Here is a 22,216-nt window from a genome sequence, read left to right as displayed (position 1 = left end):
GCCAAGCAGCTTCCAAGCAGACTGAGCAGTCAACTGATGCTTGCACCTGTTTGTCAACCCAGAAACACGATGCAGAACTGATTACTAAACTGCTATCCAAAGTACAATATTTAGTCATCTCCCAGGTATTAGAAGAGCAAGTGATCTGTCGCAGCAACCGATCACTCAGATTCCCCCTCGGTAATAGTCCATTTTCATACCACTCGGACCATTAATGTAACTGTAGTATTTGAGCTGCAAATCGTGTTACACAAGGCAAGTATAGATGCTTGTGGGATTTATACTGGGATGTCTCACCGTGCCAAATCACTTGCCCTGGGTCTTAGCAAGATCCCATAACCTAGTCTTGAGGCACTGGCTTTTATGTGCCTAAAAAGCCGTGAAACCATTATCTGGGAATTTGATGATTTGAGAGTTTCTTTTTATTCGTGCTTTTATGCATTGCTTCAATTTTAACTTGAGAACAATGCATTATTAAGCCGTAAATCTAGGCAGGTCAGTTTTAGAGCTGAGCCAGCCCAAAGAAATTTAATATGCCAAAGTCTGACCTATGCATTTGTATTTTTCCTCTAATTATAAAATAATTCATATAAAACTGAATGAATCAGCCAGGCTTGTTTTACACTTGAAAAGTTGACAGATTTTGCTCTTATTTTATTTTGGCTAGATGATTAAAACATCAACTAGACAAAATCGGTCAGCGATAGTAAATTGTACTTCTTAGAGATAAAACAGCTGCAAGTTGACTGCCTTAAATACAGTCCAGCTAAATAGGAGTAAACTCAATACAGTAGATATTGTCATTTAACTATTTAGGTCACAAGTCAAAGAACTATAGTAATTTGCATTTTCCATTAAATTACTATATTGAAGCTTCGTACCAAATTGTACCAGATTACGGTCAGTTTTCTGCGTTTTACAAGCAGTAGTTTGTGGTACTTCAGCAAATAGCATAAAACAGAACACTTAAAAAAACAATAAAAAATAGTTCAGCCCACATGAGAAAGACAGGTTAATGCTTTTGGGGGGGGAGGACGGGACTCTATCAGATACTTTAACCAATCTTTATCTTTCCAGATGTTGACCGATAGTGCAAGGAGTGCATAACCTTTGTTTTATTTAACAAGTTAAGTTCAGTGGGGATAGTTCATGTCCCACCCAACCATGGGCATGACCTACAAAACATCAAAAGTCCAACCCAATTTGGCTGTGAAGCACTTTGTGACGTCTCAAGTTTGCAAAAGGCATTATACAAATGCAAGCTCACTCTCTCTTTTCTTTCAATGAGAAGCCACCACTTTCATACAGGATCTTTAACTTTTCTTTGGTTAACACCGGTGATTTGTTTATCATTAAGGCTCGCCTGTTTTGCTATGACACTTTTTTTTCCCCATTTTATAAATACAAAATGACAATGCTAGACCATTTTAACAAGAGCATTAACTGACTTGGACAAAAGTGTTTGCTGAAAATACACTGAGTTACAACATGCCTCCATATGTCAAACAGTAGAACATGTATATTAAACATTTGGACTGAGCTTTCGCTGGGTACAATTCTTGACCTCCTCACAATCTGTAGATATATTTTTAAACCATGGAATCTGGTGCAGAAGGTGCACCTTCACAAAAGGTTATAATATCTGAACCTGGAGTGTCAGCAATGTTTTGCAATTCTGTGTAGTAGTTGCTGGTGTCATCTTTACACTGTTTTAAATAGGAGCAACTGAATAAAGTGAATGTTTTCCTCGTATCTGTATTTCCATCGATATATTTCCAACTGTCCTGTATCTATTAACCTTTGTCCAAATCCGTCAGGTCAGGCTGGTCATCAATTAAAAGTGACCCCAATGCAAAACTACCAGGGACAATATGCTTTGGTTAAGTTTATTTGTTGTGAAAATTATGATCCTGAATGAGATCTGCTCAGTAAAGCGTGAAAATGATTTGCTTCCTTGTGACAGCAGACATTACAAGTTTGAATTTTATAAAAATTCCCTTTGTACAATTCTTACTAGTATTACTCTGGGGGAAAATGGGAATAGTTGGTGGCATAAAGGATTCATTGAATACCTGGTAGTACAAGGGGTGCACTGATTACTCAGAGATGGCAACATTTGAGCTTACCCAACAAAGATTCTGTCTTGTACCTTAAACGCATTATATACACAGATAGGAAGATTTTCTTCTAATTCTGCTCTTCAGCACTCCTCCCTCTTCAAAAAATCACAAAGACAATCTCACACCAACTATCTGTACAGTTGAGACTGAAGAATTTATCAAAATTAAGCAAACTTAATATCTGCAGGGCCATCTCGAAATAAATGAGGGCACCCAATGCTGACAAAATCCTGACTAACATTTTTCCCATCCATAGAAGGAAATCAGCTTTTTCACAGTGGTGCATGATGTTCAGCAGCAACAGTGAGAAACATCTTCATTCAAATCTACATTTGTTTTTTTTTTAAATGCTACTTTTTCTAGGACTTGATCGAGCATGTTGGTGCCATGCGAAGAACAAATTGAAAATTATCTTCTACAGGGGAAAAATGAAAGAACTTTGCCTCTAGTAGTCTAGCACATAAGCAGCATAAAGAGAACAATCCAATCACTGAGGTAAAGTACTCAATCACATGTATTTCTAAGACAAGTGAAAGCCTTTAAGTTAGTCACTGCTAACTAGCAGTGGCCATTTAACACCTTTGCTGTTACCATCCTACACACAAGATCACTATGTGGAATTTAAATCGAAGGGGGCCAAAGGATTAGAAAGAGAATTGTTACACAAAGCAGTACAATTTAGAAACTTGCCTCAGTGCAAAAAAACCTTTCACAATTTCCTTTATAGCAATTAGTTCAGATTCTTACAGATGTGAAAGTTAAAATAGTTTATCTGAGAAACTTGCACGCATATCAAAAATTAAAATACTGTGAAAAGGTCTCCATTTCCTAGACACAGTTTCAGACAAGTATTTCCCATCAGCACACTTCTCTATCACTCATGACTATCTTTGGCAGCTGAGCTGGAATTTCTTTTTATTATATAAAAGCATGACATACTTCAAGGCATCATGTTCCAAGAAATGACCTTACAACTGATGACTAAACTTTACTTAACATGCCTGACATCATTGAGGAACAAAGATGAAAAAGAACAAGATGCAAGAAGTTACTGAAGTCTGAACTCCTTTACTATTAATGGAAGCCAAGAAGCAACTGCAGAAAGTGTCCCAAACCAAAACCTCCGCAGTTTGGACGCAACCACATTAAGACAGACAAATCAACAGCTGTTCACATATTGTGGACATTTTATCAATTGGCCTATGATTTAACAAAGTCAGAGGACTTTGTAGTTGTTTTTAGAAGAGAAACATCTAGCATTTTTCCTCAATTTGGATAAAATTAGACAACGTGGATGTCATGCATCCTGAAGTTTAATGGGAAATGAATCTCTATTAAAAATAGGCCTTTTCATGAGCACTTTCTCAGACACGGTATGCCCCTCCAATCCCAGAGACTGGAGGCGATCTTTGCCACCTCATTTTTCTGCAGCCTACATCGCAATCAAGAGTTGAAATCAGTAATTGCAAAAAGTGAGAACAGGCTCGCTTCAAAATCAAAACAGATGCACTGTGCTTTCCAGGTAAGTCTACTTAAAAGCGGGCCTTGGAAACTGACCATTCGTGCATCACACTGGGTCAGCTATATCAGAATGGCAAATTGCTGATAACAATTGCTATCAAAAATTGTAGTTTTGTTGGAATAATCTTGTCCCTGCGGGATCTTTCACACCTTTAAAACAGCTAGCTCAACAGCAGATACCTTGAAAGCTGGATTTTTTTTTTGGCCATCAAAAATTGAGGGGGGGCGGGCAGGGGGGAAGAGAGAAAGAGAATCTGAAGATTAAAGTTAGCCCCATTTACAACAGGGCTGTAACTCAAGTGCAATAAGCAAATTAACATTAGAATGGAGCGATTCTGAAGTAAAAAGGCGTCGCAATGGCAGCAAATCTATTACACCAGCTGAGAATTCCAGAGGTGGCAGCCTCACAGGGCACTGTAATCACTGTACATGATGCACAGCACTCAAATTCATTCAGTGTCAAAAGTGTAGGTGCAGCTTTTTAAAGCAGTTATTGATATTGCTATAGAGGCCAAAGGGAATGGGAACAGCAGACTAAACAACACCTTAATGTGATATCAAGGGTATGGACTGATAAATGGACAAAGTGGACTGAAATACTGCTGATGAAAGTCAGTCTAGATCACTGCAGCATTATTCCAGGAAGCGCCACAGACATTAAGAACGTCAACTGTGTGTTTATATCGACACTCTGATGGCAGGATTTATTATTTAATCTCAAAATAGTTTTAAATATTTACCAATGCAGCAAAGGACTTAACACACAATGGGAAGCAAACCCATATTCACAAAGCCGTCATCTGATCCAACCCAGTTTTATAGTCTGCATGAAAACAGCACTGAAATTGGACACTCAAATCAAAACTAGATGAAAGGTGGATGTATTACATAAACCATCTTTGCCAGCCAAAATCATAAGCCAATCTAGCCCGTATAAAACAGGAGATCAAATTTGTGATTCACTTTCTCTTCAGCCAGAATCCATCAATTGCTGTCCAGCTACAATGTGATGAGGTCAACCAGATTGCCTTTTGGAGGTGTCATGCTGTCAGGGAAGAAGTTTACCAGCGTATCAAACAGCAGAGTCCTCTGGGCATAAGTCTGGTCAACATCTGAAAAACCTGTTGAGAAATAAAAAAAGTGTTCAACACCAAGTGAGTGATTTCATTCTGTGATGCTTATAAAGCAAGAGATGGTGGCACTGGGGAAATACAGCATACGACTCCAAAGAGGCATTTAAAACCAGTTGAGCTAGCATCTGGGCCATGGGAAAGGTACAGATTCAACTAAATTGCAACCTCACCACCGAACTTTGGACTAAATATCAGCCATTACTGGCATTCCTGGATGTTATTGCAGTCCCCAGTGTACTGTTTATGCATTCCAACCAACTAGAGGACATAATATGTTTAAAAGTTTAAAATCGAGGGAAAGATGTTAGTTTTTTTTTTAGAAAAAGATCAATTCTAAGCTTGTAATAAAACACAGTACAATCCCATTCAGCTGAAATTCTCAATGATTAACTGAATGGAATCCATGGCCCCATCCCCTTTCTTATAAATAGCTCACTCAAATTAAAAAGTTAACATTACAGCAAAACACACCCTTCAAACTTCCTTTTAACCCACTTTTTTTGTTTTTTCTACTAAATTCCTTCAGGCCCCAAAGCAAATATGGGCCACCAGCTCTTAAAGCCTATGCTACTAGCATACTTGATACTAGCTCAATTGCTAAATTTAAATGTGAGATAGATAGCTTTTTGGCAACCAAAGGTATTAAGGGATATGGGCCAAAGGCAGGTATATGGAGTTAGATCACAGATCATCCATGATCTTATCAAATGGCGGAGCAGGCACGAGGGGCTGAATGGCCTACTCCTGTTCCTATGTTCCTATGCCAAAGTTGTGCTGAATTGGTCTCCAAGAGATCAGTTTGAGAGCAGCCTATGAGCTACTGTCATATTCCCCTCCCTCTCCCTTGTGGGGGAAAGCACCCGCTCTCTGCTCAGTGTCTCCTCAGTGAGCTTCCTTTGTGAAGCAGCACATTCCTGGCTCCAAAATATTCTACCTGCCACCTGCACTCCAAAATTAGAATTTTCTTGAAATTATTTGGGAATGTAGAGCAGTCAAATTCTATGGCTGAAAAAAGAAAATTAAAAACATGATGGGTTTGAAAAAAAATCAATTTGCCCAAAGGAAATTCAAGATACAGGCAGTGCAATTTACGATTAAGACACCTAGTTAACCTGTTTATCTAAGTCCCTATACTTCCAGTTAAACTTCTGATACATCTGTAGGTTTTGGTCACATTGAGCTTCTGAATAAAGCACAATTCTTCAATTAGGAACTTCAACTGTTGTTGTATCACTGAAGCAATACTGAGCAGTGTTAGGAATGCAGGAATTGTTTGCAAATGAGCTGGCCAAACCAATTACTGGCATAGTCCTACACCACCCTCCTTCCCTAAAGAAAGCAAAACAAAAGAATTGTGGGCCACACCCTAATTGTGTCACAACAGCTCAAATTGAAAAGTCTAATCATATGCAGTATTCATGACAACTCTTGTACTCTGTTCACTTTTGCATTACAGCATTAGCTGGAATAAAAACAGAAAATGCTGGAAACACTCAGGTCAGTTAGCATCTCTGCAGAGAGGAAGGTAGTTTCAGCTCGATGACCTTTAGTCAGAACCCTGGAACTTGACTACCCACACACAGGCTCTAATTATATTCACCTCGTTTAGAAACCACCTGAACAGCTATTTATCCAGTAGACATAGATTACATAGAATTTTACAGCACAGAAACAGGCCATTCAGCCCAACAGGTCTATGCTGGTGTTTATGTTCCACACAAGTCTCCTTCCACCTTACTTCATCTCACCCCAACAACATATCCTTCTATTCCTTTCTGTCTCATGTACTTATCTAGCTTCCCCTTAAATGCATCTATGCTATTCACCTCAACTACTCCACATGGTAGCAAGTTCCACATTCTTACCACGCTATGTTCAAATTATTAAAGCACAGTTGGCAAAGCAGACTTTCAATGTTGGATACGTAAGCATTTTAAGAACACTTACCTAATGGGATGAAATCCGAACTGGATTTGAAGAGTGCCTGAGCCAGTAACTGAAACTTAAGAATAAAAATGATAAATTAGTTACAAATGCATAAATAAAGCACTGGAATAAGTGACAATAGCAAAAATGCACAACAAGCTCATAATAAAATGGATTCCTATTAGGTTAACTCAGAATCATAGAAAAGGTTACAGCAGGGAAAGATGCCATTCAGACCATCGAGTCCATGCCAGCTCTATGCAAGAGCAGTCCAGCTAGTCCCACTCCCCCGCCCTATCCCCGTGGCCCTGCAAATTTTTTCCTTTCAAGTACTTATCCAGTTTCCTTTTGAAGGCCATGATTGAATCTGCCTCCACCACCCCCACTGGTAGTGCATTCCAGATCCTCACCACTCGCTGCGTAAAAAAGATTTCTCCTCATGTCACCTTTGGTTCTTTTGTCAATCACCTTAAATCTATGCCCTCTGGTCCTTGACCCTTCCGCCAATGGGGACAGTTTCTCTATCTACTCTGTCTAGACCCTTCATGATTTTGCCTCTATCAGATCTCCTCGCAACCTTCCTTAATTCAGTTGTGTAACAATGCTCAGCCACAGCTCTATACTCTGCTTCTTGGAGCAGCGAACAAGAACTCCTTTTAGAAAGGCAACGAAAAAGAAAGTATAGACATTAGTAGGTCACAGTAAGGTTGAAGAATGCACATGAACACAAAATCCCAGCAGCAGCCTTGAGTATCAGTGCACATACGGCAAATTCCCAATCTGTAGGACATACCCAGGGGAAGGAGGCTCCAAGCAATGGCTAGATGCTTCAAGGGAGTGGGATGGAAGAAAGGAAATCTGTGGGCGAGGCACCCCATATCACCACTGTGCATCTCCTGATGGTTGATTATATAGTGGCACCGAATGAATCTTGAATCAAGCTGTTCATCCATCCACCCCGACCAAGAAAATAGTGCATGGGGCAGCAGTGGGGTCAATCAGAAAGCAAAACATCACATAGAAATGCAGCATAGTGGTCGTTAATTCACTCCAAAATTACTCTAACAATCTGGATCAAGTCTAAATACCCATTATGAATTCCAGAGCTAATATCGCCCAGTGAATCAGTCATTTAGCTGAAGCACAACTTCAAATTTGCTCAATTTTCCTACTGTAAATGCCTTTCAAGCGGCTATTAATTCCGACAACAGTCAAAAAGGACCATAAATAGCAAAGTGAAGCCTTAATGTGCTTCCTCAGCTGAAAGACAACTGGATTGATAAATGGGAAAGTGGGCCGACACATTAATAACTAATTGCAAATACACAGAAACTAGTCTTGCACAGAAAGCACCATCTACGCACAAAGCTGTCACACTCAGCAGCCAGAATGGACCCCACGCCCTGGCCAAACACGCTTCAAATAGTACAGCTGTAAGCCATTGTCTGTTTCCTGCTACCACTTAAGGTTGAGAAATGGAGAGCAGTACACACCCAGCTGAGGCAGAGCTTACACTAACTCTGCAACAAGAGTGAAACTAGTCTATAATCACCATAGATTATAGGGTGCCTGCACTGAGTGGTATGGTTCGACTCCATGCCCATTAAGAAGAAACTGACAGACGGTTAACCTACAGCAGGAGAGCGCTGGAGAAGGGAAACAAAGCCAGGAGAAAAACTAAGTAGACCTGCCACCTGCCAGACAGCAACAACCAGCAGTACACCATCAAAATATAACTGACAGCCTTGCCACGTATTTATTTTGTAAAACTTTGCTCAGCACACCCCTAACAAGAAACTGAACAATTGCAGCAACAACCCCAATTATATCTGGTCTGGTTATAACAATCATCTTTTTTGGTCCCTCAGTTTATTGCACAAGAAAATTCAAGCCCATTTAAATATATTCTTCCACCATAGTTAAATAGCAAATTTGGATATGGAGCCAATTTTTAATACATCACTTTAGAAACAATCCCAGAAGTTAAGTCCCAAGGTCCAGGGACACCTTTCATGAATAGATAAACCAGTATTTACAAAAACAGGGCATGTTCACAAAGTAATCCAGAGTTTGATCACAAGAAAAGGAAAGCCCTTTGGCCCAATTTACTTCCAGACAGAAAGCACCCACAGTCCACCCATTCTGGCATCCAATTCTTAAAACAATCAGGATTTTCAACTCCACTACCCGGGAGTCCATTCCATGAATTGATCACTGTGCATATGAAAAACTTCCTGACATCATTTGTCTTATACTATCTTGAAACTATGTCACAGGCATGCATTATTGTTTGAAGTAATTTTTGTGATTTACCTTTTCCATACCAGTTACTATATGGAACACCACGAGTTATATTTTCTACCAGACTTCATGAGTTAATTCTAAAAATAGTATTTTTTGTTAGCAGAACAATCAGACAGATGTAAATGCTACTGCAGTGAGTCATCATAAACAGGCTGACAAAAAACACATCTCACCACTGCCTCTGCCACTTCCTACAGCTGTCTGCCTGTCATCCCTTTCTTTGTGGTCTTCATACACACAGTGCCAAACAGGTTTCCTTATTTAACAGAAACTGTTGGGCTACAGGGCAATGAGCACCATATGTCCCGTGTTGCCTCACGCAAGTGGTCATCTTTCATCTGGGGACCTGGCCAGTGAATGTTGGCTTTACAGCCAAGCCCAGATCATATCCTCAACCATACGTTCACACTTTCCACCAGGAATCACTGAACAGCAACGAGTAGGAGCCCTGGCTGACTTTCCCCCCTTCCGAGTCAAGGGTCTCTGAGGTGAACTGTGGTACCCCTATTATCTCTCAGGCTGAGATCAGCTAATAAAACAGACTGAGAACTGAACTACAAGTTTCTTTATTTAATCTAAAAGTGCTGCCTCCTTACAATAATTCTGCATAAAGGAATGAAGAGGCAACAATCAAAGTGCAGCTTCTAATCCTCACTTGCGGTAATTATTAATATCCACAAATTATATCCAATATACAAGCAGCAGCATCTAAATGTACAGAAGACATAACTAGAAAGTTTATAGTCCTTACCTCTTTAGTTTCTTCTGGGTCCGAGTGATCCACAGTAACGTACAAGTCATTCTGTAAATATTTTAAAGCACTTAAAGGATCGGCTCGAGCTTTCTCCTCAAATCTACAGAAAAGATTGGAGAAAAATAAGTGTTAACAAATCAACAGAACAAGCACAAAATGGTAAGTTACATTACACAACATTTGTGCAACAGAAGGGTCACTGAAAAGCATGCAGTACAAGAAGAACAGGATTGGAGGAAGCATAAGGGCCTACAATCCTCCAAAGCTGAATTACCAAGCTCAGCTGTGCAGTCGTGGGGGGGAAATGTGGTTTGGAAGCCTGGTATTTCCACCTGAAGGAGGCGGAAGGAGAGAATAGTTTGAGAAAATCTATTTCACTGCCCCTTCGTGTGGCCAGTTGCGGAGCTGCATCGCCAGGGACCCAGGCGTCTGTGCTCTTGGCCAGGGATAGTTTGTAGTAGGAGACTGAGGAAGAGAAAACATCTCATAGGAGAGCCTTGCAAAGAAAAAATTACCACAAAATTACACAGGAAAAAAAGTTCCTGACTCTCTGCTATTCTGATTTTTAAAAAAATGTTCCTATAAACTACATTTCCCAGCAGTCCTTACAAACTCCATAACATGAAACATATTCAGGTTTCTTATAAAATACTGGGCACCATTTATAAAACTTCAATGTTCATTTGTAACAGTTACATCTGCTGGGTGAGATAATTATCAACAGATAGGAAAGCTGAAAAAATAAAGACTCTCACCCAATGGTGCTCAACAAATAAGTGTACCGTTTGGTGCAGTACATAGCCACACAGACCAGAAAGGATCGAGGCTCAATCTCTAGCCTGTGCTGATCTCAGGGATGCACAAATATTAAATACAGCATCTATAGGATTTGGGGATGGAGGGGTGGGGGGAATGGGAGTAATGTCAGTCCAAGACTTCCGCTCCCGATCAATATTCAGTGACTGCTGTTGCAAGCTGTGCGTGTCCGGGCAGAATTGGGCTTAGATGTGTGAGGTCCTTCTCACCCATCATGCTCAAATAGCCACATTTGTTATAAAGATTCTCACCAGTGAAGAATGACCACCTGGGCACAGTATTGGAGGACTGTTGCTGCACACAAAAACCATACCCGAGCATGAATCATCAAGGGGAGAGCATGGAGGGGTTAGATAAAATTATGATCGCAGAAGGAAACCGCACTTTTAACCATGACTACATTCTTCAGCTCTGCACATTTTAAATATTTCTGGATAAGGATGGCGCACATAAAGCTCAGTGAAGCACATCTCAAGATAGTTTTATTAACAAAATATTCTTTTCACGTGCCCCGACATCAGATCAAACCTAGCAATCAAGAGCAGCTGGGAATTAACAAGAAAGCTTAACAGCTGAACTTGTATCGCTTATCCAAAGGCATAATTTACACCCAAGCCCTCAATGGAAGTCAGCGTTGTGTGCTACTATCTCAGTGCATTATTGGGAACAATTTTGCAGCTCTGTTCTTATGTACCTGTGTCTCCTGATGAGGTATCTGCAATGTCTCAGGAGGTAGTCCTTGGAAGGGCGGCAAAGCTTTAGTGACCAAAAATCATCCAGTCTCATCTTGGGTGAACACGACTTGCCAGGGTTCCCACCAAACAAGTAGTGGACCTGCTCCCAAAAATACAAGGCTTCATTTGTTGTACACTATTGTAAAAAAATGTATACTACTGGTCAACATTCGAAAAACATTAGAGCTACATATATTGTGCAAAAAAGCCCTATTCTGATGCTCAAATAAGTTCTTACCAAGAGGAAACATTTTTTTTTAATGCAGTGAGTTGTCATGATCTGGAATGCACTGCCTGAAAGCGTAGTGGAAGTAGATTTAATGGTGACTTTCAAAAGGGGAATTGGATAAATACTTGAAGGGAAAAAATTTACAGGGCTATGGGAAAAGAGCAGGGGGAACAGGATTAATTGGATAGCTCTTTCAAAGAGCTAGCATAGGCACAATGGGCTGAATGGCCTCCTCCTGTGCTGTACCGACTACTATGATAGTCTCCTACCTTTTGATTTAGCTTAGGTACAGGTAGGTCGTGCTGGAAGGTCACATAAACCAGATGATGCTTATTCTTGAAATACCCAGTTTCTTTCCAGATTTTCCCATTCCACCAAATGTGCAGGGCAATTATTAAGGAAGCAGGACAATTATTTGACAGTGAACTGAAATCTGCACAAGTATTAATTCTCACGTTTCGCACTGCAGAATCAAAGTTGAGAAAGGGTGAAAGGGCAAAAGAGGACAAAAAGGTCCAATTTAAATAGAATTTTGAAAGTGTTTTTCTCCCCCCATTAATTATTCCTTCCCAAAGTCAAGTACCAATTAAAGAGATAAGCCTAGAGACTGGCTCCCAGGCCTTTATTGATGTCACTCCATGACTAGCTGCCAAGAATCCTGCTTTTCCACCCCAAGGGAAAGTAATTTCTATATGCAGGGGTACAATTCTCACCACCTCTCAAAACACTTCATATCTGCTGAAAGTGACACGGCAGTTTCCAAAGGCAGCCATATATCTCCTATGGTGAGAAATGTATAAACCTCACGTATGGAATGAATGCCACAGGATTAGAATTACTGTTGTGAGTTATATTGTACTGAAAGACATGGAGGATGCTCACTGCAGGCTCCCGATTGCTTCAGGACAGAAAAAGACTATGCTGATAGAGATATTGTTCAGGTTAACGTCACAAACTTAACTTTTTACAAGATGCAAACTTATACAGAAACAAGATAAATCTGTAGATGAATACCAACGCAGCACTTAATTTGGATTGATACTTCAAGGGGTTTTATGAAAGCAAAATAAAGAATTTCAAGATTCAGAGTTCTCTTTCAGATTCCTTTAACTAAATCTTAGATGAATGTAACATGGATGCTGCAGCTCCAGTGAGTTACACCTAATCACCATAACAGAAATATAGTTGAGCTGAATAAAGTAAGATGGCCAACAGCTTGTTATATTTATCCCAGACTGAGAGGTATCTGAACATAAAGTTGCCAATCAAGCCAGACCAAATACATCTTGAACATGGGACTATTTGAACAGCTCACCTCAATTAATATCTTGAGGCATAATTAGACATCGAGACTCGACTACTCCAATGCTCTCCCAACTACCTTCCAACCTCCATAAGCTTGAGCTCATCCAAAACTTTGCTACCCGTATCCTAACTCACACCAAGTCCCATTCACCCATCACCCCTGTGCTCGCTGACCTACAATGGGTCCCGGGGTCCAGGAATACTTCGATTTTAAAATTCTGATCCTTGTTTTCAAATCCCTCCACAGTCTCGCCCCCTCCCTATTTCTAACTTCCTCCAGTCCGACAACCCTCCGAGGTCTCTGCGCTCCTCCAATTCTTGCCTCGATTTTAATCACTCCACCACTAAAGGCCCTGCCTTCAGCTGCCTAGCTCTAAGCTCTGGAATTCCCTCTCTGCCCATCTCTCCTCCTTTAAGACACTCCTTAAAACCTACCTCTTTGACCAAGCTTTTGCTCACCTGTCCTAATTATCTTATGTGGCTCGGTGTCAAATTCTGTCCGATAACCCTCCTGTGAAGCACAATGGGAAGTTTTACTACGTTAAAGGCACTGTATAAATGCAAGTTGTTGTTGTTGGCCCTGGCGATAGTCTCTGCAACCTGACTGATTTCCAAATCAAAACACCTGGCCTGTGTTCTGAAGACTGATACTAATTTTCCGATGGTTCAGAGTTAACAAGCTTACATTCTTGGTCACCTGACTGGAATCTACAAATAAAATAACCACTGTCCTTTCAAGGAGCCATCATTTGGTTCAAGTTCATAGGTTACTGGAGCTTCAAACTAGACAACTGCACGACACATTCCAAGCTGCAGAAACAATAAGCTTCCCCTAGAGAACCACTGGCTGCAGTCCATACTAGGTCCAGCGACAGGAATATTTTACCACACAACACAGAATGAAGCCCTTATGCGTCACATCTTCCCACTAACAGCAGAAACGAGAAGGATACTGGAGCTTCCAATATGCTGTGCTGTTATGTCACCTTTTTTAAAGATTTGTTTCAGTCTCGATCCAAAGGCTGTAAAATAGATTCATGGAAAATAAGAAAACTGTTTGCTGCAGTACTCCAATTCTGGCACTAGAAGAAACTCAGAATTTTCCAGTTACAAGCCAGTAATAGAAAATGAAAGTTTTTTTTTGGCAAGGGCCAAAAAGTGTCATAAATGAGTACATTTGAAAACAGATGTAACCAAGCAAAGGTTCTCACAATTTGGGCCCTGCTGGCTAATGGAAGCACACACAGACTTGGAGAAGGAGTGCTGGGGCAAGTCAGAATTCCCATTTACATTGCAGCAACCCTCGCTCAGCAAGAAATGGTTAACTTTGTTATTACCTGGAACTATGTTCATTACATGCTGGTGGTAACTGTCTGAATGGCTCCACAGGCAGGAGGAGAAGTGGCATGTGACACTGGTATTTTGCACAAACTTAGGTTGATGCAAAATGTTGAGGTGCAGCTGCAGCATCTCTCGTTTCCTGATTCATATGAGGCTGTGATCTTAGCAACTACTTGCGTGGTGTTGCAGTGGTTAGATTTGTAAACATCGAACAGCTGGGTCACATCTCTCCAATGCTGTGCAGCGTGGACATCAACACGGAGTACGCCACCATGTTCAGTGGTATGCATAGATCTGAACTATAAGTCCAAAAATGACAGATGGTCCTATACAATCTGCTATCACTGGGCACTCAAGTTTCACAGAACATTGAAGTTCTCATATGAACAAGTAGGGCTACGCTTTCTTGAGAATTAACTTTTTCAGCCAATTTGCTGGTTTGAATCCATGTGCAGTCATCAAGCTAAGCTGAGTGTTTATAATAGAGAATTTGAAACCCTGGAGTACACATGGGAATAGCAACATTAGGGCCAATCTATCAGAGTTACTGCTTTTCATCACTCAAGGCAGCTCAATATTTGTCTGCCCTCCCTCCCACTCCATCTACCCAACAGCAAATCAGTCATCAATCACACTTCAGATAGGGAGTTAGCAACTCTGCAGAGAGTGGTTTCATCATCAATAGAACGTCAGTTATGAAGACGTGCACCGAGTCACTAACAAGAGTGGGGTCAAGTACCTTCCCCACACCCCCCCACCCTGAGGGGCACCTGTGGTAGTGCACCAAATCACAAATGCCCATTTACTGCGAGGAAGTCACCTTCCCAGTTCAGGCATTGAATATTTGTAAACAGTGCCCCCACCCCCGAGAAAAATGTTCAACTTGTAGCCCTCCCCAACCCTCCTCCTTACCAACAGCTGTTCATACTTTTTGAAGGTGAAGTCTCTGTTGAATAGAGCTGATTATTGACATTGGCATCATTACCACTTATACTAGGAACATAGGAACAGGAGAAGGCCATTCAGCCCCTCGTGCCTGCTCCGCCATTTGATAAGATCATGGCTGATCTGTGATCTAACTCCATATACCTGCCTTTGGCCCATATCCCTTAATACCTTTGGTTGCCAAAAAGCTAGCTATCTCAGATTTAAATTCAGCAATTGAGTTAGTATCAATTGCCGTTTGCAGAAGAGAGTTCCAAACTTCTACCACCCTGTGTGTGTAGAAATGTTTTCTAATCTCACTCCCGAAAGGTCTGGCTCTAATTTTTAGACACTGTCCCCCTACTCCTAAAATCACCAACCAGCGGAAATAGTTTCTCTCTATCCACCCGATCTGTTCCCCTTAATATCTTATAAACTTCGATCAGATCACCCCTTAACCTTCTAAACTCTAGAGAATACAACCCCAATTTGTGTAATCTCTCCTCGTAACTTAACCCTTGAAGTCCGGGTATCATTCTAGTAAACCTACGCTGCACTCCCTCCAAGGCCAATATATCCTTCTGAAGGTTCGGTGCCCAGAACTGCTCACAGTACTCCAGGTGTGGTCTAACCAGGGTTTTGTATAGCTGCAGCATAACTTCTGCCCCCTTGTACTCTAGTCCTCTAGATAGAAAGGCCAGCATTCCATTTGCCTTCTTGATTATTTTCTGCACCTGTTCATGACACTTCAATGATCTATGTACCTGAACCCCTAAGTCCCTTTGGACAGCCACTGTTTTTAACTTTTTACCATTTAGAAAGTATCCTGTTCTATCCTTTTTTGATCTAAAGTGGATGACCTCACATTTGCCTACATTGAATTCCATTTGCCAGTTTTGCCCATTCACCTAATCTATCAATATCACTCTGTAATTTTGTGTTTTCATCTACACTGCTTACAATGCCACCAATCTTTGTGTCATCGGCAAACTTAGATATGAGACTTTCTATGCCTTCATCTAAGTCGTTAATAAATAGTGAATAATTGAGGCCACAAGAGACATCCCTGCGGGACTCCACTAGTCACATCCTGCCAATGTGAGTACCTTCCCATTATCCCTACTCTCTGTCGCCTTTCGCTCAGCCAACTTCCTAACCAAGTCCGTACTTTTCCCTCGATTCCATAGGCTTCTATCTTAGCTAACAGTCTCTTATGTGGCAAATGCCTTCTGGAAGTCCATATAAATAACAACCATTGACATTCCCCTGTCCACTACTTTAGTCACCTCTTCAGGTTGCTGTGCCTCGGCAGTCAGTCACTGAATGGAAGCACATTATATCAACTTGCTGTACTCATATTTAATGTACAGCTGTAATCCTACAGCTCAAATTGGATGAACATTGCTGCAACATTTATGGTGCTTTTAGCCATTTTTAGAACTATTTTTAATAATTTGATTCTGCCACCCTGTCAATAAGACTATTCTTATTTAGAAATACAAATAGACTCATGTGTGTCTGTTTCCATTAGAACACCCCCGTCAACATAGCTGAAGTGTTTTGGACAATTACCTTGGAATGGGTTTTGGCTTTGGTTTGGTTCCACTTCACACGAAGTGAATTCAGCTGCATTACCTTACTAGAGGCATCACAGTCCATTTTAACAGAATGCAGTCTACAAAGTTGTCCAGTGACTCCTGCTGGAAAGTACATGGCAGCAAAAGGCTGCTCTGATGCACCTGATGAGCTAAAGCACTGAACTGCAACGAGTTTTTAAGCTTCGTTGAAAGCAGAGGGGATTTCCTCTTTCCAAACATAATTGGATTTTCTGGATTCAAGTTCAAATTGACGATTCTCCTTTGTGAGGTTAGTACGAAAGCTCAGCCTTCCAACTGCTGACTCCCAGTCAGCACAAAGTCAGCTGTGTGCAAGCAAGCAGACTCGACTGAGCAGACCGGGTCATTTAAAGGAGCTCCATTTTCAGGGGGGAAAAGTGCTCGACAAACACTTTGTTTTCGAAGGGACAACAAAGATGTAAATTACTTCGAGATGCATGATTGAAAAAAAGTCTTGCTGTTTTTCCCTCCCAAACAAGATTTATTGTTTCTACTGATGGTTCAGTTGTAAAAATCACTGTCCAATGTTACCACACGGACTGCAGCGGTTCAAGGCGGCGGCTCACCACCACCTTCTCAAGGGCAATTAGGAATGGGCAATAAATGCCGGCCTCGCCAGTGACACCCACATCCCATGAACGAATAAAAAAAAATGTAGACCCGAGACACAAACCAGGAAGTCCCAGGTCTGACCCCAGTCTGTACTCCGTTCACTGATGCCAGCCACAGCTGCATGGTCCCTAGGCTGGAAAGAGGGGTGGTGGAGGAAGAGAAGGGAAGTAAATCAACCACTTTCAACTCCAGCTGTGCTGCAACATCTGCAGATGAGCACACATATATAGATGTACGGCAAGAATGGCATCATCCTCCATGGTCACTTGGGAGAGGTAGTGAATGTTGGCCAGTGCCTGTAGAGCCATGTGGTAGCATCATGTCACCCCCTTCAGGAGTGGAGAGCAAATCGGAAGGGGAAAAACTGTGCCAAAAACCTTTTTCATGATGACACCGCTCCTTTAAGAGTGAGAATAGCCCATAACATTAATAAAAACCACGTATAATCACCACAATGGTGATTATTGGCTTGTTAACAGGCCGTGACACCTGTTTGAAACCATTATGACCTCACGTACATATGCTGTGTGGCTACACATCCATTACATCTATAGCTCGACTGCAAATTACTGCTAAAGCTTTTAAAATAGGTCCAAGTTTACTGTCACTTTCCCAGTTGTCATAGCAACCTCAAATTCATTTACATTAATATGATCAGTCTCACTGGAACCTTCAAGGTATTTTCCTGTCCTGTACGTTGAGCTTCCAACCCAGACAGGTGAAATAAATTGGCACCCATCAGTGTCAAACTGTTAAAGTCCTACAGGTGTGGTCCAACAGAGCAAACCTACAAAAATCCCACAACATTGCTGGAGTGCCACTAATGTAAAAGTGCCTAATCTTTCTCTCTTTCTGAGGCTGTCTACATATTTCCAGGATTTTTGTTTTTTAACATCAGAACTCAGTTATTCTTTTTATTCATTTCTATGTATTTGAACTTGTAAGAAGTGATAAAATATGGGAAAATTAGAAGGGGGGGAAACATTATGTACCAGAATCACTACTGTGCTGACACTGCCAGCACATCTACTTCAAAGTCAAACAATTCAAATTCTTTCAATGCTTTTAACTTCTCATTTTCTACTACCCATCAGTCACTCTACCATCTCCATTATTGTTACTTTTAAAAAAACAAATATTCCTTGTTCCCATTACTTAAAACCTTACTTTCAACACTTCTCCATTACCACATCTGATCAACGTCTAGTACCAGAAAAGTCCACTGGTCGAAGATCCAGGATTTCTATATTTGTGGATCCTGGGCAATCAGAAGCGTTTCACTGGCACTTCAAAAACAGTTTAACAAGTTTTTTTTTGGGATGGGGAAAAGAGGGGAACTAATAGAAATCCATTTGCAGGGAATGAATGAATAAATTAATTTAGTATGTTAAAAAAAGGAATTTTGAAGAAAAAAAACATTTAAATAAGCACTTTGTCAGGTATTTCAAATGCCCCAAAATGCTTCATAGACAAAGAACTGCATTGTGCAGTTGTGGTTAGGTGGGTAAAGATGGCAGCCATTTTGCACACAAGTTCTCAAAAATAACAAACGGGATGCAAGTTAATCTATTTTCAGTGGCATTCGTTGAAAGGGAGTTTTGGCCAGGACACAGAAATTCTTCCTCGAAGATCTGTTGGGTTTGATGGCTTTTTGCCTATTCCTAAGAAGATGATGACGACAGGACACGCATCAAATTGTTCTTTAGGTGCAAAATCTATCCACTTTTCTTCACTGTTGCGTTCAGCCAATCTCCTGACTGGATACACGAGGCAAAAGTTCTGGGAGCATAATATGTAAAAGTGAAGGAAAAGGGCAAGGTTGACGAGACCAAAAAAAAAGCGTGAATGGAGACCGAAAATGTAAGATACCTTATGCATATCATCATAGACCAGCTGGTGAGCAAATCGAGGGCATGGCTCCTCCTCTTGAAGGCTCTTGTTAGGATTATCTTTTACAGACTGATCGTTCTTGTAGACACAAGACCTATGCCACAGAAAAAAATGTTATGAAGGGAGCTATAAATCTTATTTTTCAGCTGGAAATCCATAGCCCTAGTGAAAACAAATACAAATAAGCCTTACTAACTGCAAACAAAAGATTTTAATCTGCATGCAATGGGACTGAAGTGCATACAGAAGTACCACAATACACACAGCACAAACCCACACTAAATGGGAACTTCTCATCAGTGGAGAATTCTCACCATGCAAGTAATGCATTTTGAAGTAGTTTCTGGCGTAATCCACAAGTGTCGAATATTACTGGCAGCTGCACAAAATAATTCAACTGATAAACCATTTAATACATCCCTCAAACATCAAGATCAGAGTAATCAGTAAAGACGTATGCATAACATAATTTTTAGCCTGCATTGCCAACTAACTATCCACAGCAATCAGGAGTGCATGAATAGGTGTAGTGTGCATTGTGACCATCTAATCTCTTGGTCCTTTTTTTGGACTGCCATCAATTGGTGTTTTATAAGATAACTGGACTCTGTGTTTGCCCTACTTTTCAGTTCCTTCCACAAATCTGGTGTGCAAGGAAGTGACTTTAATACCAGTTTTATTGTAGAAACATAGTACCCACTCACGAGGAAGTGTTGAGCCTCTGCTCCATGCCTTCCCTCCCGGACAGCACCAACAAGAGTGACAACTTTAGCAAAGAGAAAATACTCCAAATTCTATCGATAGTTGGTGCAGTGGGTTGGAACAACAACAACAGACTCCACTTCCTGGGTTAGTGGTGTATAAACCACCTAAATGAATCGTACCCTTCCCAGCTGAAAAACGTATTTTAATTTTCCTGATCCATGCATTAATGATCGCTGTGGATATTTAAACAAAATTTCAGCCATTACTTTTCAAATTCAAAATCTTCCAAAAAACAATTCTAGTCAATGTCACCGACCCGCTCAAGAACAGACAGAGCAAAAGGAAAGTCAGGCAAGGATTCACATGAACTATTTCAAGGGAGGTAGGAAAATGAGGAACATAGGAACAGGAGTAGGCCATTTAGCCCTTCGAGCCTGTTCAGCCATTCGATGAGATCATGGCTGATCTGTGCCCTAGCTCCATATACCTGCCGTAGCCCCATATCCCGTAATACCTTTGGTTAACAAAAATCTAAATCTCAGATTTAAAAAGTTAATTAAGCTAGCATCAACTGCCGTTTGCAGAAAAGTTTTCTAAACTTCTACCACCCTTTGCATGTAGAAGATGTTTCTTAACTTCACCCCTGGCTCTAATTTTTAGGCTATGTCTCCTAGTCCTAGACTCCCCAACCACAGAAATAGTTTTTCTCTATCTACCCCATCAGTTCCCCTTATTATCTTGAGAACCTCAATCAAATCACCCCTTAATCTTCTGAATTTCAAGGAATAGATCCCTATTTTGTGTAATCTCTCCTCGTAATTTAACCCTTGGAGTCCAGGTATCATTCTAGTAAATCTACAGTGCACTCCCCTCCAAGGCCAAGTATCCTACCTAAGTTGCAGTGCCCAGATCTGAACACAGTACTTCAGGTGTGGTCTCACCAGGGCTTTGTATAGCTGTAGCATAACTTCTATCCCCTTGGTATTCTAGTCTTCTAGATCTAATGGCCAGCATTCCATTAACCTTTTTGATTATTTTCTGTACCTGTCCATGATATTTTAATGATCAATGTACATGGACACCCAAGTCTCTTTGGACCTCCACTCTTTTGAGCTTTTCATCATTTAGAAAGTACCCTGATCTATCCATTTTAGGTCCAAAGTGGATGATCTCACTCTTGCCTACATTGAAATCCATTTCCCTTAATCTATTAATATCTCTAATTTTATGCTCCCATCTACACAGCTTACAATGCTGCCTATCTTTGTATCATCAGCAAACTTGGATATGTGGCTCTCTATCCTGTCATCTAAGTGGTTAATAAATACAGTGAATAGTCCAGGTACCAACACAGATCCTTGTGGGACACCACCAGTCTTCTGCTGCTCAACCAGGTCAATAATTTGCCCTCAATTCCATGAGCTTCAACAGTAGCTTACAGTCTCTTATGAGGGACTTTAGTGAATGCCTTCTGGAAGTCCATATAAACAACACCCATAGAATTCCCTTGTCCACTACTTCAGTCACCTCTTCAATAAAAACAGAAATTAAAAAAGGGGCAGTCAACCTGGGCATTTCTGATTCATGATTCAGAAAGCAGCGATCTTGGGAGATCTCAGAAAAGGCAGGGGATCACAGTATGACTATTTTGGGGGAGTGGCGGGGGAATGTTTAAGTACACAAACTTATGTGGAAAACACAAACTAAAAATCCAAGTTGTGCAAATGCAGTTTTGATTTCTTTTTTAACTCTTGTTGGAACAATCCAGATAGTTTATGTTTTCCTTTATAGGCTCTGCAGGTCTCCAGAACACAAGTACTGTGAACAGCAAAAAAAAATTTAAAGATGTGCCTTTGGTCTCTAGTGTGGATGTCAAGCAGTACAAGACCCTGTAAGGGAACTCCGCTGATGGAAGCACTTGGAGTTAGTAAAATCCACAGGCAACCCTTTGCTTTAGAACTTACCAGTTGTTCCGGGCGATGTCATAAATCCAAAAGGAATTCCGAACATTCTCTTCCCGTTTGTCCTTGTCTTTACTGAGGCCAGAGAGGACATGAATCTCATTCAGTTCTGGGTCAATTGTAGCCCTCTGAGTGAAACCTGTCATTGGAACTGAAGAGAGCAACAACTCAGAAAATGACTTACTTCAAAATAAGTATTCAGAAAAATTGTAATGTGGTTTCAGAGACACCATTTTGGATGGTCTCTTAAACCTGCATCCATCTTGTGGTTAATTCGAAGCAGAGTTAAAATATTAACGTGACATAAAATTCTAGTTTTCTCCTT

At 40.8% G+C, this 22,216-nt stretch overlaps 1 protein-coding gene across 2 annotated transcripts in view; it reads right to left on the bottom strand.

The window, feature by feature from the left end:
• Positions 1–258: 258 nt before the first annotated feature.
• mkln1 (muskelin 1, intracellular mediator containing kelch motifs) overlaps positions 259–22,216 on the bottom strand; it is a 133,944-nt gene continuing 111,986 nt past the window's right edge. For both annotated transcript variants that reach the window (XM_068005164.1, XM_068005165.1), the window contains 6 exons: positions 21,895–22,042; positions 19,205–19,319; positions 11,269–11,408; positions 9,756–9,858; positions 6,722–6,776; positions 259–4,762 (listed from right to left, as the gene is read on the bottom strand). In XM_068005164.1, coding sequence (XP_067861265.1) covers positions 4,641–4,762; positions 6,722–6,776; positions 9,756–9,858; positions 11,269–11,408; positions 19,205–19,319; positions 21,895–22,042 — 683 coding nt within the window. In that variant the 3' untranslated portion in view covers positions 259–4,640. The remainder of the gene's footprint in view (positions 4,763–6,721; positions 6,777–9,755; positions 9,859–11,268; positions 11,409–19,204; positions 19,320–21,894; positions 22,043–22,216) is intronic.

The sequence above is a fragment of the Heptranchias perlo genome, chromosome 24, assembly GCF_035084215.1.
Source record: "Heptranchias perlo isolate sHepPer1 chromosome 24, sHepPer1.hap1, whole genome shotgun sequence".
NCBI lineage: Eukaryota > Metazoa > Chordata > Chondrichthyes > Hexanchiformes > Hexanchidae > Heptranchias > Heptranchias perlo.
The sequence above is the reverse complement of the archived record's forward strand: the minus strand, read 5'-3'. Positions and strand labels throughout refer to the sequence as shown.